Source organism: Stegostoma tigrinum, chromosome 12 (genome assembly GCF_030684315.1).
Source record: "Stegostoma tigrinum isolate sSteTig4 chromosome 12, sSteTig4.hap1, whole genome shotgun sequence".
NCBI classification, from domain to species: domain Eukaryota; kingdom Metazoa; phylum Chordata; class Chondrichthyes; order Orectolobiformes; family Stegostomatidae; genus Stegostoma; species Stegostoma tigrinum.
This window is the reverse complement of record NC_081365.1, coordinates 25,618,451-25,645,251: the sequence shown is the minus strand read 5'-3', so window position 1 is coordinate 25,645,251 and position 26,801 is coordinate 25,618,451. Positions and strand designations below refer to the sequence as shown.

The following is a 26,801-nucleotide window of genomic DNA, read 5'->3' as shown; positions in this document are numbered from 1 at the left end:
TTTATCCATTTTTCCATTTCAATGCCATTTGTTAGAAATGAGAATTGGCACTTGCACGTTACCATGCAAACTCTCAGTGCACACGGATGAAATTTCTCACTTTGCTGCGATGTTTGAAAGCTATTGTTAATAAATTAATTGATAAAGGGGGAAAAGCGTCTGCATTTGCTATGCACATGAATGATGTTGATAACTTTCCTGATAAAGCTAAGTACATTTAAATTAGACTGGAGCAGCAGCACTTTCTTTTTTAAATTGTTGCGTTACTGACACCACTCGTCTTGTGAATGACAAAATAAGCTTGATTTTCCTCATGCTGGAAGAAGGATCCAGTGTTCATGCTGCAGTTAACATTCTGTATTGAAAAGCAGAATTGGCCTTTTATATTCCTTTTATTATTCAATTTTGCTAAGTATTCAGTTTGGTATCTCTCTCACTCTGCCTTGGAGGGGTTAAGCTAACTTCCATCCCACTGTAAAATACTTTTTTGACAGAAGGAGCTGAAAATATTTGCACACCTTGAAATTATGGCTTTATTTCTAGAAGTTGCAAAATGACAGCAGCAGGGATTTTGAGCTCTTACCACTCAAAAGCGTGAAATCTCATGTGAACCTTACCACTGACAGGTTGAAATTACACCACGCAGTATTAATGGTGAGCGGGTTAATTTGTTCTGACAAAATGCTGTTAAAATGATTGGGCAGATTCCAAGCAAAATACATTGCAACCAATGCAATCTAGACATTATATTAAAATTACTGATAGGTCATTTGGAAGTATTCTGATGTAGTGGGCAAAAGAATGTTATCTTGCACACTATGGTTTGAATCCTTGATTCTTATCCATGGTGGTTCAGGCAGTATAATAATTTTGTAGGGTGGAGGTGTGATCATTTGTCCTAATTGTAAAACAGAAATTGCTGGATAAACTCAGCAAGTCTGACAATATTTATGGGGAGAAAAACAAAGTCAGCCTTTTTAAGTCCATTCAGAGTGATTAGACTGAAAGGATGATGGGTTTAATGCTGTAGAATATGAGGGAGGAAGAACAAGTAGAACAAATGGTAATGGTATCACAGAGCAAAAACCAAAGGGAGTGCTCATAGTTGTAGAGAAGTGATAGTAGGGAAGATACATGAAGAGTCAGTGTTAATGGTGGGTGCTAATAGCAGTAAACAGTTCAACACTAATGAGAACAAACCCACATAAACAAGACTTTGGGAGTAGTAGGTCGCGGGAAACAAATTGGAATAGGGTTTATGGTATAAAAGTTGTTAAAACCAGTTTTAGGTGCTAGAGTCTATGAGTATAAGTGGAAGATAAAGTTTTGATCTTTGTGCTGAACTTAGCTGGGCCACTGTGCAAGCATACAACACAGATGTTAACATGTGAGCAAGATGGTATATTGAAATGACATGTGAACAGAATACTAGATCATTCATGCAGACAGAAAGTAGTCACTCAGTCTGCATTTGTTCTTGCCAATGTAGGAGAGACTATATTATCATCAGTGAATACAGTCTATTGGATGGAGAGACGTACAAGTAAGTTGTTACTTCACCTGGAGGGCTTGTTTAACGCTTTGGATAGTGAGGGGGAAGAGATAAATGGGCACGCCTTACATCTTCTGGGACTGCATAGGAAGTTGCCATGAGGGGGAATGAAGAGGTATTGGGAGTGACAGAGGAATGCACTTGGGTGTCATAAAGGAAGGGGTCTGGAAATGCTGACAGCCAGTGCTGGGGATAGGTATCATAGGTCTCACTGCTGGCTCTCAACCTGGCCCTGACACAAAGAGCTCCTGGCGCTGGTTATGGAGCCCTGATACAGTCACTGTACTGAGCTATGCCAAAGTAGAGAGGCGAGGAAGATCTGTATGGTGGTACCATCCTGCTGGACCTGACAGAAATAATGGAGGATGATGATGTAACAGCAGTCTAATACAAAATAATTACTCAGGTTACGCTTACATTATTCAGATGACACCTCAGAGACCTTTGAATTCATTAAGTGAAACCTATTGTTTGTCTGGGAAGGAGGGAACAGGGTGAGGGCAGAGGTGCGGCTGAGGGTTCTGTGAACTACAATGGGGGGGGTGGGGTTTGGGGGTGGTAGTTGCTTTTCCCAATTACAGCACAGTTAGCAGAAGACTTGGTGGTGGAGAAAGGTTCTGATGGGGAACCTTTAAGGTGATGGAACTGTAACCTTATTATTTCTTGTATGGTAGAGATGCTAGTAGAATATGCAGCTCTGGGCAGAGATACCTGCTGGCATGCAATCATGTATACAGGCTATTGTTATAAAGATACATCTCGAGGCTTGGCTTGAACTGATGTGAAGAACAGGTGAATCAATAACAAAACACTGGCCACTCCACATGAATAGGGTTTCACTGGATGAAAGTGATGGCAGCCAATGGCACAACTCCTGGTATTCATGAAACACCCTTTCCTTCTGAGCAAACAATAATTGTACAGCTGGTAGACAGAATGTATGGGAAATATGATGACCTTGATTCAATTAATTCATCATTTTAATGTTCCACTATATGCTCAGTTTAATATTTGATAAACAAAACATCATCATGCAAAGCAATTTGGTTACTGATAGATATGTTAAGCCACTGTCAAGATACAATCAGCTATTTTTGTATGTACCAGTATAGATCGTATATGCAACTGATATATTTATCTTGGAGATAGCAAGAACTGCCAGCGTTGGAGTCAGAGATGACACAGAGTGGAGCTGGAGGAACACAGCGGGCCAGGCAACATCAGAGGAGCAGGAAGGTTGATGTTTTGGGCCGGGACCCTTCTTCAGAATGGGTCCCTTTCTAAGGAATGGTCCCAATCCAAAACATCAGCTTTCCAGCTCCTCTAATGCAACGTGGCCTGCTGTGTTCCTCCAGCTCCGCACTGATATATTTATCTTGATTTATTGTGTATAAATGACCTGAAATTAACCTGAACAACATGCTTGTTGCAAGATCTGAAATTAAATCTGGACTACTTTCCCTTTTTGTGGAATATATAAGAGACAGATGGTTGCTGACTAAACAGATACCAGGCCTGGCTGAAGTTACATGGGCACTGTGTGATCTAGTCAGGGAGCTGTGGATCCATCTGTGAGTTTCACTTGAGTATAATTCTTACAAGCTGTAGGAACCATCAGACGCCTGTTCTGAATTCTAACAATGTCATGTTGTAGCAATTAACGTATGGCCTGTAGGAGGTATTTAATGAATAATATAGGCTTTTAGAAGCAGAGAGGAGCAATTCCATTTATATAAGGTTCATCATTTAATTACCCAAGACTTTTTCTGACTACATAAACGTGCAATATAATTTCTGATGTAGCTTGTTTTAAATCAAACATATCAGAGCAGTTTCAATACCCAACCCACCTACTTCCTAACAAATTCCATCACTTCTGTCACACACCAGACGAGGACAGGACGCATGAAAAGCACATTGTTCTTGTCTGGCCCCAAGAGCATGGTTATGTGCTGAGTGACAATGTGTATTTATGCTCCATATTGCTTGGAGGAGCTACATTTACATTTTTTAGGATTTTGGAGAAAGGAATTTATTTGTATGTAGTGGCAGCCTAAGAATGGTTTCTTTGAAAGCTGTCATTAAAAGTTGACTGTAAACGTTGGAGTTTAACTTTTTGGCAAGCCTTCCTAGAAACCCTATGACCAGTGATAACTGTATTCCTGGCTATAAATGTTGCTGGAAGGTGATTTAGCAGTGATTGCTTGGGAGGGGTATTTGTTTTTCTGGTTCATTTGAAGAGAAGCCTGCTAAGAGCAAGCTGTTAGATCGAAGTTGCTAAGAACACGCTGCCCAGCTGTTCACTCCCATTTCTGAAAAGTAAACCATCTACATCATTTCAGGGTGAAAACTACTAGCTCTCCTGAAAGAGTAAGTAAAAGAACATACCAGGGGCGGCGTGCCGAAGGGCCTGTTTCCACACTGTAGGGAATCTAATCTAATCATATCATTGAGCAAGCTGCGTTTGCAAGACTTTAGAGACAATGATGCTTGATGAGTGACATGACCAAGCATTAGACAATGTCAGTACAAACCAATCTAGAACAATCTATGCTTTATCCTTTTACCCTCAAGACTGAAGTATTGATTTTTTTTGAGATGGCAACTTCTGCAAGGAAATGATTTTATGCTTCTATTTTCCTGAAGTGTGTGATGTGTGTGTCTATGATTTGGGGATATTTAGAGGGATCAGCATTTATACTTTTCATATCACTGACTCTGCACACTATCCAATAAAAGTGCATTTTTATTGAATAAGTGTTCTTTTGATGACGAGCCCGTAACTATCTTTATTAATAAATATGATTGATAGATTTTGTTGTTTAAAACCTGATGAAGATACTTAATTGGTTTTCTTGGTAACTGAAGGAGCTGTTTTTATTTTATGTTGCCACCTTGCAGTAGAGGGACTAGCTCAAGGGTGCACTCCTCCAGCCGTGGTCAGAGCAACTGAAATAGGCCTTTAACATGATCTAAAAATAATCCTGCTGCAGGTCACAGGCTGTAGCTTCCACAAAAGGGAGAAGTGTTTGAGGTAGTATCAGACCTCTAAATGTATGTTAAGTTCCCAAAATCAAGCAAACTGATCATTGATACAATTTGGACCATTGAGGTATCGATGCTTATGGTAATATCCTGGGACTAATTAAAAATAATATTTATTCTTTTCTTATCTGCAACTATCCTGATAACAACTGATCTATATTTACTGGCATAACATTATAAATAAGTAATTACTGTAAAATTAATTCTTACTTGGATGATTGGAAACAAACAAACATTAACAGATGACAAACGGGTGATGATCGGTGGCTGTTTTACACAAACTCTCTACGGGTCTCAAATTAAGGCAGTAAACTCTGGTTCCTTAGTTAAACTGTTGGGCTTACTGCTTTGACTACACTGGAATTGGATAATTGGTACATCTGAGAAAGTTGGAAACCGTCCCTATTAGGAATTGAAAATCGTTTGAACTGTGCATTCATATTTATTACTGGATTTCATTCTGGGCCCTCAGTCTCCAGGGATAATGGCTAACCCACCAGAAATTTCCAGTAATGTTAGTCTGTGTAATGAAGATAACATAGATTAACCACAACATCTCAATATTACAGAAACCCAGGAAAATTGCAATCTCCAAATGAGGAGCTTTCCGTCATCTTTACAATCACTTAAACCTACTTCCTGCTGTCAGACAGTATACAGCTCATTAAAAGTAGGTTTTTGTTTTGAAGGAAAGATTCCATTTTATAGGTGATTGCCGTTAGGCAATATTTTTGACCCTCCCAGCACTTCAACTTTACCAGTCAAATACACTTCCATCTCAGTCATCTGTAGTTCTTCAAGTGAAGTCTGCCATTTTTGTCCACTCACATTTTAAAATGAGCATTGGTGCTTCTTGGAAGCCTTGCATTTACTTCCTGTCTTACTCTAACTGTCATGACTTAATGATGCAAAACAGGCTTAATACCTGCTTCTCTTTCCCAATTTAGTCAAAGAAGAAAACCAGAGGTGGTATGAATGGTGCTGTTGCCTAGGTTTACTCCTTGCTGCTTAATGTCTACTCTGACTCACTGTGTTCAGAATAAAAACAGAAAAATGTCGCATTTGTATAGCCACTTCCATGACCATAGTACATCCCATAATTCTTTCCACCCAAGAGACACTATTGAAATACAGGAGCCATTTTTCCACATAGCAAGATCCCACAAACAGCATTGTTATTGCTCAATAAGCTACTCTTATCAGAACAAACGAAGCTTCAATAGTTTAGTTTAAGATTTAGACTTTATTGTCAAGAGTTCTCAAGTACAAGAATACAGGAGTTTTCAACGTCATACACAAAGTCACCTTAAGCACAAGTACCTGAGTGCAAACATTTAAGAACAAAGAAAGAAGTAAAGAGCAAAGTTAAAAGTTAAACATTACAGTCACCCTTAGAATTAACCAAGTAAATAAAGAAATAAAGATAAAAGTTCAACCATAATGGCCAGGCCACCAAAAATGCCTCACCCGCCCTTTTCAAAGTAATGCCATCAATCTGCTCCATCCACATGTCAGGGTAAAGAGGGATTTGGTTTAATATTTCATTCAATGGACAGTGCCTCTGATAATGCAGTGTTACTTACTGCTGTGCTGGAATGTCAGTCTTGAATTTTTCCACTCAAATTTTGCAGCGAGATTATAACTCACTTAAAAATCTTTCACTTGTACAAATTTAAAATCAGCCCCAGTATGACTTCAGTGAACAACCTTCTGATGAAGGTAAAAGTGCTGCCAAGTGAACAGCTGAAAGACAGTGGGAAGAATTGATAGTCCTTGTAAAAGTTTTTGGTGCATCTGTCACTCTTCCGATTTCACACCTCAGAATGTCAGTAAGTAGGAGGTGAAAGATAGGCAGCTGGTACTTGCTTAGGTCAAATAGGTTAATTGACTTTTGTTGAGGCACTCCTGCAAAATGACGAGGTATCAGGCAGTTACAAGAGCTATCATTCTGCAAATGTCCTTCGTTATAGTAATCTGCAATTATTGCATGTGTGTTGATTCCCAAAATTATTGAGACCTTGAAGGGATAGTCCATATTGTACACAGCTCTACTTTAGCAACAAGACAACGGAGTACATTATGTGTATAAGGTTTAGCCATTAGAATGCAGCTTGTCAGTCAAGCTACATGAACAAAAATGTGAGGTGCAGTCATAAGAATAAATTACTTTCTTGTTAACTAATACATGTTATGAAATAGTCAGTGAGTTTCAAAACCTAAAGCCCAATTTAGTAGACACTCACATCCTATCATCTTTATCATGTCTGATTTTGCATTGGATCAGAATAAAAGGAATACATTTCTTCCATCAAAAGTTATGTCTCAATTTACCTGCAACCATTGACAAGCCTTTGATCTGTGGTGAAATAATTTGAAATTATATTTTCCCGGGGCATTGCTTTTTAATAATTTCCATTAAAACAAAATGTCTATGACTTTTTTTAGCATATAGAATATGCCATCTGGTAACGCTTAGTTGACTACTAAGTCATACAAAACCCGTAATTGCTGCAAAGAAGGAGGCCTAAGAATGGACGTTAACATCCAGCAGGAATCATTTGAGTGATAGCTGAAGTGAATGCTTGACCGTCCATCCCTCTACAGGAGCGATTTTAACTCTGACACCTTCACTACACAGGACCTGGTCAATCTCCCATTCATTTAAAATATTTACTGTCTAGTTGGTGAGTGGGAGCCAAATTTTGAGCAGCAAGAGTCAGTGAGGATGGTTTCTTGCATTCAGGTAAAATTGGTGAGGCTAAAGGACGTCATGGGCAGGTGACACCCGAGATCTCCTCATTACCTCATCTCCTTGTGATGCATGGAAAAACACCTCTGCTCCTTTGGATCATGAGGGAAGAAGAAATAAAAAATGTCATTTTCCTATAGGCCTCTGCTGAACTCCAATCCACTTGCTGCCTTTGGCCTGGTGAAGAAGCCAAATTGGCTTCATTATCCAGGCTGTAACGACATAACTAAGGCTCCCTGTGAAACATTTTAAAGTCAGACCCTGCTTTCCCACTCGCTGCTTAAAAGAGCAAATTAGCACTGCAACCCATTGAAAGATTGGAGGAAACATACTGCTGTGTACATTTTACCTCCACAATCATCTGACCCCAGGTAAACAGGTTCACATCAATCAGCTCCAGCCTCAAATTCCAGTCTCAGTTGGACAGGTCGATTGGGCTTATCAAGTTGACAAGCAGGTTCTCATACTTACAATGCGCTAAGAGTCAAGGGATCCAGTTGACAACAAAAGTGCTGGTGGTTGAGTGATGGGAGATACCACTCTGCTTGATTTTCACACTGTTATTTGCTATACGCAGCAGACAGCTGCAGGCGAAACATAAGTCCATGGACAGCGCTCAGACTATCTTCTTGCATGTTGCAGTTACAAGGCAATAAATGGAACATATTTTCTTTTGAAATCTGTGTAGTCCTGAGGTACTGTTAATGTTCTCATTTAGATTCTTTTCTTCAGTAGAGCATAGGTTATTTGGCTTGTTTCAGGTCTGGTGATTACATAATGGTCTGTCAAGCCATAATCTAACAGCATGAACAGATGAAGGCAGAGTGACAGACACATTCCATGTCCGCGTTTAAAACCTGCATGTAGCCTGGAAGTCCCTGCTGTTGTTAGTTGTTATTTTCATGTATAATGCTCTGTACTTATTCCTGCCTTCCTGATTTCCTTCCAATTAGGCCATCAAATCTGCTGCTTGATCGGAGCAACACAGACGTTACAGCTTTCCGCTCCGTCGGTGACTGGCTTGACGGTGTCAGGATGGGACAATACAAGGATAGCTTCACGGGAGCAGGATACAGTTCCTGCGATATGGTGGCAAAATTGGCCTCGGAGTAAGACAATTTTTTAAAAACCTTTTCCAGAGGCATTACAACATTTTGAGGAAGTTAAGCAAACGTTAAGGATACATGTCAAGGTCCACAAGTGACAATACAGTAGAATACAGTCATCCAACTGCTGAAGTCATATTAGCATTAGATTTGCAAGCTTTGTGTAACCCTAACACCACAGTAATTAAATCTTATTTCACCATTGAGGTTTTCTATCTGACCTGAATGAAATACTACATCAGAGGCAAATCAACATCCAATGCTTTAGGTTGAGCATCGCTGGAAAGAATTGAAGTCAATTAATGACTTACTTTGCTCATGTGCTTTAATTTTCTTAAGAAATAAAAGCCTCTCAGGTTTTGTGATCATTCAGCAGATTAATTAACTGAATGAGGCAGAGCAAGGGTACACGTGAAGAAGCATTTTGTGTTTGTTTGATGATTAGAAGAGAAGCAAATTGACTGCGGTTGTGATTTAGATGATCAACAGTTTAGTCCAAATCAGAGCTCGAGGAGGTCTCCAGTCAGGTCTGTGTTCCAAAAGACGTAGGAGCACGGCTCGGCCATTTATTCCATTGAGTCTGCTCTCCATACTAGGACATCACAATTGATCTTATAATCCCCAACTCTCCTTGAATTTTAGGGAATGGAAATATGAGCGGTGACCAGCAGTGTGCCATAAGGATTGGTGCTGGGCCCACTGCTTTTGTCATTTATAAAAATGATTTGGATGTGAACGTAGGAGTTATGGTTAGTAAGTTTGCAGATGACACCAAACTTGGAGTTTTAGGGGACAGCAAAAAAGATTACCTCAGAGGACAACTGGATATTAATTAGATGGGCCAATGGGCCGAGGAGTGACGTGTGGTGTTTAATTTGGATAAATGTGGAGTCCTGCATTTTGGAAAGGCAAATCAGGGTAGGACTTGTGCACTTAACGGCAAGGTCCTGGGGAGTGTTGCTGAACAAAGAGACCTTGGAGGAGAGGTCCATAGTTCCTTGAAAGTGGAGTCACAGACAGATAGGAGAGTAAAGAAGGCATTTGGTATGCTTGCCTTTACTGGATAGTGTATTGAGTAAAAGAGTTGGGAGGTCATGTTGTGGCTATATAGGACATTGGTTCGGCCACTTTTGGAGTATAGCATGCAATTCTGGCCTCCCTGCTGTAGGAAGGATGTTGTGAAACTAGAAGGGGTTAGGAAAGAATTTATGAGGACATTGCCAGGATTGGAGAGTTTGAGCTGTAGGGAGAGGGTGATTAGGCTGGGCTATTCTCCCTAGAGCATTGGAGTCTGATGGGTGACCTTATAGAGGTTTATAAAATAAAAGGTGCATGGATAGGGTATATAGGCAAGGCTTTTTCGCTGGGGTGGTGGAGTCCAAAACAAGAGGGCATAGGTTTAAGGTGAGAGGGAAAGATATAAAGGGAACCTAAGGGGAAACATTTTCACTTAGAGAATGGTACGTGTATGAAATGAGTTGGCTGATAAAGTAGGGGAGGCTGGTATAATTACAACATTTAAAACACATCTGGATGTGTATATGAATAGGAAGCATTTAGAGGGCTATGTGTCAAATTCTGGTAAGTGGGACTAGATTTATATAGGATATCTGATAGGCATAGACAAGTTGGATCGAAGGGTCTGTTTCCATGTTGTATATCTCTATGACTCCGTGAGCTGCCAGTGTAAAAGAGAATTATGGACTTGAACATCAAAGTTGGAGTCAAGCATGTGATTGAGCATAAAAGTCAAGGTGAGCCAAGGATCAAAGCATAGATAGTTGGCATTTTGAAAGTGCAGTTGTTGGTAACTTGAGATGTTTTTCCCTTCCAGTGGCTGATTTAGGAAAAGTAAAGTTGGGGGTACAGATGGGAGACATGGTGGACAATGATAAAAGAAGTTATCAGAGATGGTCTTATCTGTCATTGAATCAATGGGTCTAGCAGGACAAAGTAAAATGGCAAGGTCTTGGGGTGACTGGAAATATGCGTATTAGATTGAGGAAGGGATTTGAAGGATAAAATGTAGAGAATTGAGAGGTGGAAGAACCTGATGAATTAGATGTTGAGAAGATATGCAGTGCTGAAGCTGTGATAGGAAAGTGGTGAGGATACCTCAATACAAGATCATGGGAGGGTGGTTGAGAACAGAGTTATTGATTGAGACATGGATTGAGTGAAGTGCTATGTGGATAAGGCAGAAAAGTACTGTTATGATTGGATCATGATGTCATTGAGTTGGGAAATAAACTTAATGGACTGAAAGGCCTACCTCTGATCCTGCGTTTCTGTGCTCTTACATAAGGAATGGAACGGTTTAGATGTTCACGGATGAGATGTTTCCACAGAAGTAAGAGGTCAGAACAAGGAGAGACTTGGTGCTAAGTGTCAGACTTCCACCATGAAGATCTTGACAAGGCAAGTTATGAAAGATGTAGCCAGAGTTCAGAAAGATGTTACCAAAGTGAAAGATGTTATTGTCCATCATCACCAGGTGGACTGCAGTGGCTCAAGAAGGCAACTCACTACCACCTTCTCAAGGGCAACTAGGGATGGGCAATAAGTTCTGGCCAGCCAGTGACGCCCACATCCTACAAATGAAATTAAAAAATCAGTTTGGGAGGAGCCAAGAAACAGCAAAGGGCAGCAAATATTGATTGGAATTATTTATAGATAACCAAATTGTAGTGGTAATGTTAAACATGGTATAAATCAGGCAATTACAGACTTTGTAATGTGAGTAATACAGTTATCTGAGGAGATTTCAATTTACATAGGTTAGACTAACCAAACCAGAACTAATTCTATGAAGGATAAATTCCTTGAGTGTATACCAGATGGGTTTCTGGAGTAGTACATTATGAAGCTAACTGGGCATCAGGATATCTTGGATTTAGTACTGAGTAATGAGAAAGGAATAATTAATAACCTTGTTCTAAAGACGACCTTGGGAAATAGTGACTGTAATATGATAAAATTTCTCATTAAGTTTGAACAAAGTATGATTCATGGTGAAACTAGGGTCTTAAAACTGAACAAAGGAAGTTTATAAAGGTATGAGGGGCAGGTGGGCTATGGTTGATTAGGAAGCACAATGAAAGTTTTGTCTGTCCCAGACAGGCAATGACTATATATGAGGATATACTGCATGATCCACAGCAGATTACATCGTCCTCTAGGCACAAACACTCAGTGATACATATGCTACCGTTCACTGAAAAAGTTAAAAACTTCATTAAATCAATGGAAGTGTTTTATAAGAATGCCAGGGAAAATGATAAATCTGAGGACTAGGAGTAATTTAGAACATAGCAGAGGAGGACCAAGTAACTGATCAAGAAACAGAAAAAGAATATGAGAACAAAGTGGTGTGGAACAGAGAGCCAAACTCGATAAGATTCTTTAAGGACGTAAAAAGGAAAAGATTATTTAGGTTAAATGCATGTCGGAACAAGAGGTTTATACTAGAGAATGGGGTGGTGGAGGAGAAACGTAACAATTATTTTATGTATGTCTTCACAGACCTTTAATGTGCTAAGATGTGAGTCTCCCAGAGATTCTAAACAAAGAAAGGACTGAGAAACTGAAAAACTGAATAAAACTGTTATCACGAAAGAAGTAGTAGATGAAAGGTTAATAGGCATGAAGGTTAATAAATCCCCCAGTTCAGATGAGCTTCATCTCAGTGTTCAATGGTGGTTATTTTCGAAGTTTCTCAAGATTCTGGAAAGGTTTATGCAGGCAGGAATGTAACAAATGTACCCCACTATTTGAGAAAGGAGAAAGAGGGTGGTGGGAAAAGTTTTGGACCTGCTGGTTTGGTGTCAGCAGTCAGAATAATGTTGCAATCTATGATAAAATGCAGAAGGTTGCTTTTCAGACTGGATGCCTGTGACCAGTGGTGTACAACAGGATTGGTGCAGAGTCCACTCTTTTTGTCATTTATATAAATGATTTAGGTGTGAACATAGGAGGTATGGTTATTACGTTTGCAGATGACACCAAAATTTGAGGTGCAGTGGACAGTGAAGAAGGTTACCTCAGAGTACAATGGAATCTTGATCAGATGGGCCAATGAGCTGAGAAGTGGCAGATGGAGTTTAATTTAGATAAATGTGAGCTGCTGCATTTTGGAAAGGCTATTCAGGGAAGGGTAAATTCCTGGGGAGTGTTGCTGAACAAAAAGTCATTGGAGTACAGGTTATAATTCTTTGAAAGTGGAGTCACAGGTGGATAGAAAAGTGAAGAAGATTTTTGGTATGCTTGACTTTATTGGCCAGTGCGTTGAGTATAGGTGTTGGGAGGTTATTTTGAGCCTGTACAGGACATTGGTTCAGCCACTTTTGGTACACTGTGCATTTCTGGTCTCCTTGCTATAGGGAGGACGTTTTGAAACTAGAAGGAGCTCAGAAAAGATTTACAAGGATGTTGCCAGGGTTGAAGGGTTTCAGCAAAAGGGAAAGGCTGAATAGACTGGGGCTATTTTCCCCAGAGCATCGGAGGCTGAGAGGTGACCTTGTAGAGATTTATAAAATCATGAGGGGCATGGATAGGGTAAATAGACAAGGTCGTTTCCCCGGGGCGGGGTGTCCAATACTAGATGGCATAGGTTTAAGGCAAGAGGGGAAAGACTTAAAAAGGACTGAGGGGCAATTTTTTCACGCAGAGAGTGGTGCATATATGGAATAAACTGGCCGAAGTGGTGGAGGCTGGTTATAATTACAACATTTAAAAGGCATCTGGATGAGTACGTGAATAGGAAGGGTTTAGAGGGATATGAGCTAAATGCTGGCAAATGGGACTAGATTTATTTAGGATATCTGGTTTGTATGGATGAGTTGGACTAAATGGCCTGTTTCTGTGCTGTATCTCTCCATGACCCTATAACTCTATAAAAGCTTGATAGCTGGACATTTAGAACAAAATAATAAAACTAGACCGAGTCAACATGAATTTTGGAAAGGCAGTCATGTTTGACAAACTTTTTGGAGTTTTTGGTGGTAAGGTTTGTAGTATAGAGAAAAGCTGTGGTATGTATGGATTTTCAATCTGTGTGCTTTCTGATTTTATCACATTCTTTTTGAGTCTTTAATATTCTTAGCATTTTTTTTAAAAGAACGGTCATCCTTTTCTTCATAATCTACGAATAAAAATCAAGTAACTTAATTTTAGCTTAAAGACCTATAGTTTTATTCATTTAAAAAAACCCTTCAAAATGCTGACTACAGCTTTCGAAGCTATGTTCTTTAGTACAGCATTTGATTAGCCCAACCTCCATTCATTTTGAGGGCTGATCCTTATGAACATAGGGCTAGTGGCTTGTGGGGAACATTCAGTGCCCCTAATCATTCATTAGCTCCCAGTAATAACTGGTTGAGGGGCCTGGTTGGTATCCAGAAAAGGTTGGTACTAGTTTGAAAGAAGGTCCTATTTTAGAGAAGGAAGAGAAGAGATGAAGGATACATTAAGGCACAGGATCATTTGTGGAGCCTGTGATATAACTGGGCAACTTCCAGCCCCACAGGGATAAAGTAAAATATCCTTTGTGGCCTACTTCTCTAATAGATTGCAGACAGTGTGAACTTAGTGTGCTTGCATCCAACTGAGTCCTGCAATAACAATTAGGGCCACAAGTATGTTGTAGGACCATCATCATTAATAATACAGCATGGCCACACCATCAACAGGAATGGGCCAATGGATTTTAGCCAACATTTGCAGGAGGCTATTGATCATATACTGCTGGCCAGAAGGCCTTGGCATCTTCTTCATTGAATTAGATGTTGGCACCTTTTCCCAAACATTTCCCTCAAAGGTGCCATCAACAGCTCTGATGTCAGTGCAACTTTGGTTCAAACATGGACAAAAGATCTAAACTCAAGAGACAAAGTGAGAGTGACTACACTTGACATCAAGGTAGCATTTGGACCAAGTGTGGCTTAAGAAGCCCAAGCAAAATTGTAGTTAGTGAGAATCTGGGGAAAAGTCTCCACTAGTTGGAGCCATATTTAATACAAAATTAAATGGTTGGATTGTTGGAAGAGAAAATCTCAGGCTCAGGACATTGTTACAGGTGTTCCTCAGGGTCGTGTTCTAGGCTCAACAGTATAAAGACAAAACTTGATGTTTACTGATGACTGCAAAATGTTCAGTATCACTTGTGACTGCTAAGATCCTGAATCAGGACAAGTCAACATGCAGCAATGACCTGGACAAGATTTGGGTTTGGACTGATACATAGCAGGTAACATTCATGCCAAATAAATACCAAGTTCTGATCATTTCCAAAAAGAGAGAATCAAACTATCTTCCCTCGACATCCAATCCCCTTATCATTGCTGTAACCCCCACTTGCCATTCCCCGTGGCTTATTGTTGACCAGAGGCAGAACTGTAACAGCAGTAAAGGTCATGACAAACTCATTTGGGCCTTCCATTCAAATCCAGCATGCATGAATCCTGGCCAGAGTTAAAAATCAGATCTGTGGAATTGCAAAGTTAGCAATTCTCACCCTACCTTTTTGTAACTGTATTCATGATCATATAAGGTTGTTTGGCTGAGATCTAATGCCAATGAGCAGGTTTGTTTACTGTCAGCTGACATTTTAAACAACCTGAAGACCCGCATTTATGTGTTAAAGCAATGAATATTAGTATTTTAAAATTAGCACTCTGGGCCAAATGCCTTTCAGTTGCATGGAATGGATTGTTTCCTAGCATTTTACCATAGCCCTGCCATTATGGTCCTTCATATAGAAACAAAAAACAATTATCTTCAATCACGTGTGCACAACCACAAACTTAAATATAAATAATGCTCAGAGATAATGGGAACTGCAGATGCTGGAGAATCCAAGATAATAAAATGTGAGGCTGGATGAACACAGCAGGCCAAGCAGCATCTCAGGAGCACAAAAGCTGACGTTTCGGGCCTAGACCCTTCATCAGAATAATGCTTTTGTGTTTTCACTGAATGAGAATCTCATGGATTCACAGAGTAAAATGGCTGTTTGGATTACTGAAGAATAGTTCACCGACTTAGCAAATTCAAGATTTAATTCCCATTTGGAGGCTTTTGAAAATGGTTTCTCAAGATGGGTTAGTGCAGCAACTCATGTAATAGGATTAATGAAGTATACATTAGATGACAACTGCATTAATGCAAACTGATGCACATATATCCTGAGATGCTGACTCTTTCTAAGTCAAATAATTAAATAGAATTAGACAAGCATTAAATATTCGCTGATAGCATTGAGTTTTTTTTTAAATGGAAACTAACTTTTCTTGCTCAGTGGTGAATTTATTTGAATAAGGAAGTGCTGTGTATGTTTCAAGACTGCTGTTGTAAAGCCAGTAAGGATTAGGAAGCGTTTTCCTCAGTATACAAAATGTTTCAAAGATGGACATAAAATCTTTTTCAGCTTTCAGTTAGAAAGACACTGCCAATCAATTTTTCATGGCAGTAAAATTCTGAATGCCAAGCAATTTAACGGATGATTCCATAAAGAAAACAAAAAAGGTCTTAACCAAGCATGTTCAAAACAGGAAATGCCTGCTACTGTATCTAACAAGTTCTGATCGAAGGCTAGCAGCTCCAAAAAATGTCCTGGGAGCTTACTGCTGTGCCAAATGTTCTCCTGAACAGGAATAAACACCGCTGTTGGAAATTAAGAATTATAACCAGAGATGGAAATCGGAAACTTGTCCATTTGAGCCAAGAATGAGTAGTTTGATTTTTGTCCCAGCTTATAACTGGGGAACAACAGGGTCTCATCAATTGCTGCAAGCTGCAGTATATTAAAAGGAAGCAGTCCTTTCCAATCTGGCTGAAACTGCAGAGTTTGTTTTCAGTTTTAAAAAAATCCAATTACACTATTAGTAAAACAGAAACAACGGTGTACGAAAGCCTCCGCTTTAAAAAGAACATCCCTGTTGCCACCCGCAGGACATTAACCATTCTGAGTAAAATTTTCTGAAGATGGGTTTAGGCCCAAAATATCAGCCTTCCTGCTCCTCTGATGCTGCTTGGCCTGCTGTGTTCATCCACCTCTACACCTTGTTACCTCAGATTCCCCAGCATCTGCAGTTCCTACTACCTCTGAGCAAAATTGCTTTGAAATGCTGATTGTGAGACAGTTGTGTCCCTGCCCACTGAGTTTGAGATGGGCAAAGCTCATTCCGACCAGGTCACTTACAACCAGGAGATAGGGAAGACTTTCATCTCATCCACCTGAGCCCCAGAGATGGAACTTCAATGTCTGATCCATTCTACCAACTAACACCCCCTTCCTTTTCATTTTATTACATTGGATATTTCATTTGAAATGCTGTCCTGTATTGCACAAAAGTGGTTTATTTCTTGACAGCTGCTTTAACTGCTCTGGTGACGGGCTTGCTTAAATATTCTGAACTCTACCAGTAAATATTACAGAACTGTTCAATTCGATTCTTTAATCACATTTCAAAGATGTCTGAAACTGACTTAATTAACTGGGCATTCAGAGACATGTGCTATTGGCTCAGGGTGGATATATATCTTAATGTGTTCCTGAGCCAAACAGGCAACAATTCCTCCAGTTTGCTGCTCTTCTCCGAGTTACCTGACCTCAGTCACAGGTGGACAGACTCATTCAGTATCATGCAACTTGTCCAAGAGGCTTGTTCTGATTGCTATCCATTGTCTCCTCTTGAAATAGCATTGTGAGCACTTAGTAAGAGTAAAATCAGGTTCCAGCATCCTCACCCCAAAACCGAAAATGGTACTGTCATGATAAATACATGCATTTACATGCAGCCACAGTATCTTCATTTTCCACAATGTATCTATGATAAAGGAAAAGATGGATTGGGACTTGATTTCCCAAGCCATCCAGCAGTTGTCATCAGCATAAAGCAATCACTGCCTCAGATCCTCAAAATGAAATGAGCAACCAGCAGTCCAAAGTGAAACAGTCTGAGTCTTATGGTGCTATAAGACTCCAGTGATGATTTTCAAACGCCAGTGGGGAGTGTGCACATGGACCTCTTGGAGGCAACTGCAAAAAACTCAAGTTTCTTCTTTCTTTTGCAGATGATCAATTCTTTGTACAGCTACAAAGAGCAGGAATGCACAATGCAGTAACAGCTTGGAAATAATTGCCACATTTTTCAGACACATCACGAAGCAGATCATATCCCAATTTGCATTCAACCAAACTAAAATGTTTGAACGTTTGAGTCTCCTGTGCTGTCAGAAGCAGTTAACTTCTCCATATCTCTCAATGTTTAACATTGGCTGCAATTTTACAGTCACCCCTGAATGTGTCTGCAGGTGAGGGGACCGTCTGCAAAACTCAGTGGTTTGCCTTCCCTCCACCCTGCTACCCCAACCTGGCTATAGGTTTCAGAGCAGACGAAACATCTTCCTGCCCACTTTTGCCTCGTTTGAGACCTGCAATTGGCCACTTAAGAGCGGCTTGCATAGCCACAATTTTGTTGCCGGTAGGTGGAGTTTGAGCATAACGAGGAATCCTGGCAGATCATCCTGCTTGGGTCTCAGGTGGGAAACGGAGGAGGGTGGATGCTCCTATGACTAGCCTTACTCTCCAGATCACCTGGAGCCTCCCTCCCCACCTGATCCTGAAATCAGAAACTCTTCTGACACCCAACCACCCAAAAATCCCAACCTGTACCACTTCCCTCAACCCCTGCGTCTTCCCCTTTTGTCCTACCATGGACTCTGCAGTACTAGTGGGAAGGCTTATAATTCCAGTCTACAGTACTAGTGGGAAGGCTTATAATTCCAGCAGTGGCTGCTTCTCCTGATAGCATGATTGGAATTATAGATTTGCTGGGCAATCAGACGGCCAGCAGCTATCTGCCTTCCGGACTGAGGGGTAGTTTAGCTGCCAGCAGCCAATTACGCCTCTTGAGAGCTTTCTCTGACTGCAGTTATGGACACATCCATAAGATCATAAAACAATGAAATATATGAGCTGAGTTAGGCCTTTAGCACATCAAGTCTGCTCTGACACTCAAACATGGCTGATGTGTTTCTCAACCCCATCCTTCTGCCTTCTCCCTATTACCCTTGATCCCCTCAGTAATCTAGAACCAATCTATCTCTGTCATAAATACAATCAATGACTTGACCTCCACAGCCCACTGTGGCAATGAGTTGCGTAGATTCACCATCCTCTGGCTGAACACATTCCTCGTCATCTCAGTTCTAAATGGTCGTCCCTTTACTCTGAGGCTGTGCCCTTGGGTCCTAGTCTCTCCCACAAGTGGAAACATCTTCTCCACATCCAGTCTATCCAGGCCTCTTAATATTCTGTTATCCCACCTGTGACTCTCTGATTGCAGGGTGGGAAATCCTGCCATTGTATTTACCATGTATCACATGTAGATCAAAGTGCTGAGGGGAGTCCCCACATGTTTTTGCTGTTGGATTCTAGCATCAAAAAGTACACCCATTCCTCAAATGGGTCAGAATTAAAACTGAAATGCGATAAAACAGATCTCGGTTTCAGATTTTACTTATGTACTTTTCTATGTCAGTAGATGGCAGGCTGTGAATAGTACAATAAGGCAAAGGTCTGGGAAGAAGTCTGTATTTCTGAGGCTCAACTTCAGCAGATACAAAGCTACATTCTAGTGGAAAACTCAGGACTCCTGTTTTTGTTGTGTTTGCCTCAAGAGTTATGGTTGCTATTGGAAAGTTTGCCTGTCTCTGAAACTACATTGCCCCTTTCATGTTGATACAATATGACATCAAAGCCATAACACCATTCGTTTATGATTGTGTAATGAAGGCAAATTCTATTGGAAGTATATAGAACATAGAAAATAGAACATTACAGCACAGTACAGGCCCTTTGGCCCTCGATGTTGTGCCGACCTGTCATACCAATATCAAACCCATCTAACCTACACTATTCCATGTACATCCATATGCTTATCCAATGACAACTTAAATGTACCTAAAGTTGGCGAATCTACTACCGTTGCAGGCAAAGCGTTCCACTCCCTTACTACTCTCTCAGTAAAGAGACTACCTCTGACATCTGTCCTATATCTTTCACCCCTCAATTTAAAGCTATGCCCCCTCGTGCTTGCCGTCAACGTCCTAGGAAAAAGGCTCTCCCTATCCACCCTATCTAACCCTCTGATTATTTTATGTGTTTCAATTAAGTCACCTCTCAACCTTCTTCTCTCTAATGAAAACAGCCTCAAGTACCTCAGCCTTTCCTCGTAAGACCTTCCCTCCATACCAGGCAACATCCTAGTAAATCTCCTCTGCACCCTTTCCAAAGCTTCCACATCCTTCTTATAATGCGGTGACCAGAACTGTACACAATACTCCAAGTGCGGCCGCATCAGAGTTTTGTACAGCTTCACCATAACCTCTTGGTTCCGGAACTCGATCCCTCTATTAATAAAAGCTAAAACACTGTATGCCTTCTTAACAGCCCTGTCAACCTGGGTGGCAGCTCTGCAGCTTATCTATGTCTCTCTGCAACCTAAAGCATCCTTCGTCATTATCCACAACTCCACTGACCTTAGTGTCGTCTGCAAATTTACTAACCCATCCTTCTACGCCCTCATCCAGGTCATTTATAAAAATGACAAACAGCAGTGGACCCAACACCGACCCTTGCGGTACACCACTAGCAACTGGTCTCCAGGATGAACATTTCTCATCAACTACCACCCTCTGTCTTCTTTCAGCAAGCCAATTTCCGATCCAAACTGCTATATCTCCCATAATTCCACTCATCCACATTTTGTATAATAGCCTATTGTGGGGAACCTTATCGAACGCCTTGCTGATATCCATATACACCACATCAACCGGTTTACTCTCATCTACCTGTTTGGTCACTTGCTCAAAGAACTCAATAAGGTTTGTGAGGCACGACCTTCCCTTCACAAAACCGTGCTGACTATCCCTAATGAATTTATTCTTTTCTAGACGATTATAAATCTATCCCTTATAACCTTTTCCAACACTTTACCAACAACTGAGGTAAGGCTCATTGGTCTATAATTACCAAGGTTGTCTCTACTCCCCTTCTTGAACAGGGGAACCACATTTGCTATCCTCCAGTCATTTGGCACTATTCCTGTAGACAATGACAAGTTAAAGATCAATGCCAAAGGCTCGGCAATCTCCTCCCTGGCTTCCCAGAGGATCTGAGGATAAATTCCGTCTGGCCCAGGGGACTTATCTATCTTCACCCTCTGCAGGATTTCTAATACCTCTTCCTTGTGAACCTCAATCCCACCTAGTCTAGTAGCCTGTATCTCAGTATTCTCCTCGACAGCATTGTCGTTTTCTGGAGTGAATACTGTTGAAAAATATTCATTTAGCGCTTCACCTATCTCATCTGACTCCACACACAACTTACCACCACTATCTTTGATTGGCCCTAATCTTACTTTCATCATTCTTTTATTCCTTAAATACCTATAGAAAGCCTTGGGATTTACCCTCATCCTATCCGCCAACAACTTCTCATGTCTCCTGCTGGCTCTTCTGAGCTCTCTCTTTAGGATAAGCAATTCACTTAGTCCTACAGGGCGCATCTTCTCCCTCTGGCCCTGCGCGTCCTTACTTTTCAGCTTGCAGTTTAATTCCATTCTGAAAGCCCTGTGAAGCAGCCTCCATCACACACTCAGGTAGCGCTAGCCATACCTCAACTGCTACAAGAGTCATACAGCACAGAAACAGACTCTTCAGACTAACCAGTCCATGCTGGCCATAATCCCAAACTAAACTAGTCCCTAATCCTGGCCCATATCCCTCCAAGCCTTTCCTGTTGATGTACTTACCCAAATATCTTTTAAATGTTGTAACTGTGCCTGTACTTGCATCCAACCACTTTCTCTGGATGTTCATTCCACATGTGAACCATCCTGTGTGTGAAAGCAACTTTTGCCGCTCATATTCTTGTATAATCTTTCTCCTCTCACTTTAAAAATATGCTCCTAGTCTTGAAATCCCCCACCCTAGGAAAACACACCTGCTATGCTATTCACCTCTTCTATACCCCTCATGATTTTAAAAACCTCAACCACAATAAGGTCACACCTCAACTTGTTACAGCCTCTCCACATAATTCAAACCTTCTATTCCCAGGTAAATCTTTTCTGAACGCTCTCCAGCTTAGTAATATCCCACCTGCAACAGGGCAACGAGAATGGGACACAGTGCTCTAGAAGAGGCCTCATCAACGTCCTGTAAAATTTCAACACGACGTCCCAACTCCTACACTCAATGGTCTGAGCAATGAAGGCAAGCGTGCTAAACGCCTGTTTAACCACCCTGTCTACCTGAGAGCACCCTGTCAAAAATGGTTTTCTCATGTGCTGTGTGCTTCTTTTGCCAATGGTTTTCATGTCTCAATCCTTTCATTAGGGCCAATGGTTTTTCCCATCTACGTTGTCCGGATATCAGCCTTATTTTCTCCAAGTAAAACAATCCCAACTTCTTCAATCTATCCACAGAACAGAAGTTTATAAATAAAAATTCTCGTATCTCCTTTGGAAACTAATACGATTTCCTCCCTTCCAACCAAAATTCCATCAAACAGTAATAAAAACAGAATGCTGAAGAGGATCAATGGAAAGACACAAGAGTTAACATTTTTAGCAACAGGAACAGGCCGTTCAGCCCCTCAAGCCTGCTCTGTCATTCAGTACGCTCATGGCTGATCTGATATTCTGAGGAAGGGTTACCACTCCCAAAACATTAACTCCTTTTTCTCCTTGAGTAGAATGAAGGTATGTAACGACAGGCATGAATCCTTTGTTTGTACTGTGGATTTAGTACTTCTGAAAAGTAAAGGGAACAAAGTGTTTTTTAAAACAAAAGAAAATCATAACTGTTGTTATCTTCTTTTCTAGTGATATAATGAAGCTGGGAGTTACTCTCTCTGGACATCAGAAGAAGATAGTGAGCAGCATTAAGCAACTGGAAACACACACCAAGAACAGTCCGGTTGCAGTGTAAACTTCAAGACAAGTCTTTGTGCATCAAGGGACGTAACCAATGAGAACGACACTGTCGTGGTATGGGGACCGGTATTAATACAATGGAGGCCACACAGGAATGAGAATCAGTTTTGTCAGTCGATGTGGCACATGAAAGACTTCCAAACTCTATAAGTGTAAATGCCTTAAAAAGAAGGAATGATGGCTCTGTTTTCTACCTTTTTTATATATTTAAAAAAAGGTGGTGTGTTTAAGTATTATTTATGATGGTAAAACAATGAAAATCTCAAAACCTTTCCACGGCTGGCAGCAGAAGAAAACCTGTTTAAAATCTGTAACAGGGAAGAAAGGAATTTCTTTTTTTTTGTTTTTTAAATAAAAAAAATATAGTTAGGAAGATAAATGAATTTTTGGACAGTGGTAAGTCAATTTATGAGTTAGAACAGCAGAAGTGATGCAAGCTTGAGTATGGCTTTCAGTTTTCAAACTGATTAAATTATTTCCTAAAACAAACCCGATAAAATTTGGCACTAGATAACTCGCGGTGAATGGAAAGCTTAATGACTATCTTATGGCATTATGTCTTAAACAATTTATAGATCATATTTTAGACTTTGCTGTCAGAGTGAAGACCCCTCCCAACTTTTCCTATTGTTCTGCCATGTTGAAGTGTGCACAGATTATCATTAAACATTAGCCTGTACAAGGTATCCCAATTTCACATATTCAAATGTTAATTCATTTTTCAAAAATGATGTTTCCCCCACAGTATTGAAAATTTTGTGAAATATGTATTATCTACATTAAATTTTTTATCTATTTTTGTCACAACATCTTGCCTTTGCTCTTGTATTGTGATGTCTACATTACTGTCTCTCACACACACACACACACACACACACAGGCACACATACACAGACACACACACCTAGCAGCTGAAATGTTTAAGCATATATTTGAAAAATGTAGTCTATATGGTTGTGAAAGTTTAGTTTCTTAAGCTTGAATTGATAGGGTCATACACATAAGTTCATTGTGTACTTACGCGCTTCTTTTTATTAATCCTCTTTGGACTGAGGGAGTATTTATTTTGTACTGTGTCCAAAAATAATACAAGATTAGAAGTTTCCAATTCCTTCCGTGTGTGCCATAATTGCAGACTGAGTCCATGTGTTCTGCACATTGTTCTCAGACTGCTCTATTAGAGCCAATATTAGAATTTTACAGAATGTCACTTCAGGGTGAAGACAGGGATGGATTTCACAGCAGAAAAAAAGTCCCTCAGTCCTCAAAGGATCATGATGTGGACTAGATCCAAGTTTCAATATATGTATAACTCGAAAAGAACATTTTATCCTCGTCAGGCAACGCAGTAATATCTCCTGAGACTAACAGTGCCATCTCTAATTAAATCATGCACAGATTATCGAGTACCTTTGGCACTGCACTATCCCTGGGTTGTTGTTTTTGCAATTATGTTTTGCTCAGAAGGGAAATTTTTTTGTGCAAACTTTCTAAATTCACAGTAATTTTTCATGAATTTCTGCAAAGTTTTCATGAATTACAGGCATCAATATCCATTTTTTTGGGCTATTTATTTCGGCAAGATGTGCTTACATATATACCATCCAACAACAGCTTCATGCAAAAAAAAGGGATGGCTTCACATATTATAAAGCTGATATATTAATATTGGGTCATAAATTCAGTAATGAACCCAACATCAGCCGTTGGTGCACCCAGTCCTTTATAAATGATATTGGTTATTATATACAGTTCTTCTTCCCCGGCCTCTTCACCAATATACAGTGAAAAGTAATTTTATGGATTGACTAGACAACAGTGTGAATGCCATTCAGATCACGTATCAGTTCAGATTGCTCCTTTTACTCAACATCGGCAATATATACATTCCAGAGATCATGTCTGAATCTCTGGGGACTGACTGTTGCAGGAATTTCCACAAGTAAGTTCAAGACTATGTTGTATTTTCATGGACCATTTACTGCGGCATGTCAATAATTGTGTAAAAAAAATTGTGAGAAGGTACACAAGATTAGAATTTTTAAAAAAATCTTTAAAAATAGAAGGCAGCTTGGGAAGTGAGAGTGATCTTAAATAGTGGTGCTGAGAATTGTCAGAGTAACCATAGTCTTGTTTGAATGGCAGAGCAGACTCGATGGCCAGAATGGTCTACTTCTGCTGTTATGACTCATGGTCTTAAGCAGAGTTCTCAGTGCCACTTCTGCCTCTAAGTCAGAGAATTGGAAATTCAAGGCTCATACTGGAGATGGGAATGTGTAATAAGGCTGGGACTTCAGTGAGAGAGCATTGTTTTTAGACAAGATATGAAACCGAGCTCTTCTATTCAGCTGAATATTTGAGACTCCTGACAACATTTCAACAAGCTGTGTACTAGAAAGTATTCTTCTCTCAACCAACATTGCCTTATGACACTTATTGCGGTCATCTATGTCTATGTAACTTGTCAATGTTAAATCTTAAAGAAGTTTTCAGTTTTTTATGTGATATGATCACATTAGTCATCGTGTCATACATCGTAGCAACAAGCCCTTCGGCCCACCATGTCAATGCTGACTAATTCCATTTACCTACATTATGCGATAGATTACTGTGCCCTGGCATTTTATATGCTCATCCAGATGTTTCTTAAATGTTGCCAAGTACTGTTTCCACCACTTTCTCAGGCAGCATGTTCCATATTTCTACCACTTTCTGTGTGAAGATAATTTTCCTCAGATCCTCCCTGAACCACCTGCTCCATAATCATATGCCCTCTCAACTTAGACACATCTGCCATGGAAAAAAGATTCCTCCTCATCCAAGACTCCTGTAATTTTGTATACTTCAATCAGATCCCTGCTTAGCTTCTTTGCTCCAGGGAAAATAAACCCAGCCTATCCAGTCTCTTCTCATAACTGAGATTTTTCACTCCAGGCAGCATCGTGATGAATCTCCTCTGCATTCTCTCCAATGTAATCAGATCATTCCAATAGCAGGGCAACCAGAACTGCACGCAATTTTGCATTTGTGACTTAACCAATACTTTATAAAGTTGTAACAAGACTTCTCTGCTCATATATTCTACTCCCTGGCAAATTGAGTCAAGCATCCCGTATGCTTTCTTCACCACCCTGTCTACCTGTGCTGACTCCTTCAGGGACCTATGGACTGGTACACCAAGGCCCCTTTGTTCCTTAGTACTCCCCAGAAGCGTACTACACATTGTAGATATCTTTCACTTATTAGACCTCCCAAAATACATTATCTCATACTCATCAGGGTTACATTCCACCTCCCATTGCTCTGCCCAATTTACCAGCTGATCATTATCAGACTGTAGCCTGAGGCCATCCTCCCTACTATCAATAAACCACACATTTTCGTGTCATCTGCAAGCTTACTAATTATGTCTTCTGCAATCACATCGAAGTCATTAATGTACATAACAAACAGCAAGGCTCCCAACACCGATCCCTGAAGTGCACCAGTGGTCACAGGCTTCCAATCACAAAAACATTTCTCCACCATTACCAAAATTCCCAAGTCAGGAAATAGTCCATTGAAACTTCTATAACTAACTTGAGCACTTAACACTTAGCAAGTGAGCAAACTAAAGATGTCAGAGACTCGATGCATAGTGGATATGAAATTAATATTGGACATAAATATGTAAAAAGTATTCAAACAAAGTAATGAGATTTTATATTCTGAGAACGTGCGAAATATGAGACCATTAAGCCATATGCATTCAGTACTTTTGTTAGAATAATTAAAATCTTTCTTGGATATTAATGAATTAGAATGAGGTGTATTTTGCTACGCTGAGAATCCTTTTTAAACAAGGTTAAATAGTTAAAACCTTTTGTCCAATTCCAAAACCACTTTCATTTGATTTTGATATCATATAGTGCTCAGTGTAAGGTAATGGACTCTAAATTGCTTGGTAAATGATATTTGACTGCAAATGACCTCTTGTTAAACTTGCAAAAGCACTGTCAAATGCATTGATTCATAACTGCATAGCAGTAAGCAGGAGTATACAATGGATGTCAGTGACTACATTGGATGTAGCCATTTTCATCAAGTCAAGAAATAACTTGCATTTAAATATTATCTTTCATGTTCTTACAGCGTCATAAAATATTTGACAAGCAATGGAGTTGTTTATGAATTTTTATCACTTCAGTAAAGTAATAAACATAGCAGCCAAATTAACCACATAAGATCCCACTAATAACTGGGCTTTTAGCGAATAACCTGCTTCAGTGATATTGGGTAAAGGATAATTAATGGCTAGCACAATGGAGAACTTTCACTTTCTCTCCTTTGAGATAGTACCAAAACAGTAC

At 40.1% G+C, this 26,801-nt stretch overlaps 1 protein-coding gene across 2 annotated transcripts in view; it reads left to right on the top strand.

Moving 5' to 3' along the window:
- The window catches only part of epha3 (eph receptor A3), a 242,035-nt gene extending 218,813 nt beyond the window's left edge, over nucleotides 1–23,222 (top strand). For both annotated transcript variants that reach the window (XM_059650213.1, XM_059650212.1), the window contains exons 16-17: nucleotides 8,300–8,455; nucleotides 22,342–23,222. In XM_059650213.1, the coding sequence (XP_059506196.1) occupies nucleotides 8,300–8,455; nucleotides 22,342–22,447 (262 nt within the window). In that variant the 3' untranslated portion in view covers nucleotides 22,448–23,222. The remainder of the gene's footprint in view (nucleotides 1–8,299; nucleotides 8,456–22,341) is intronic.
- The last annotated feature ends 3,579 nt before the right edge of the window (nucleotides 23,223–26,801 follow it).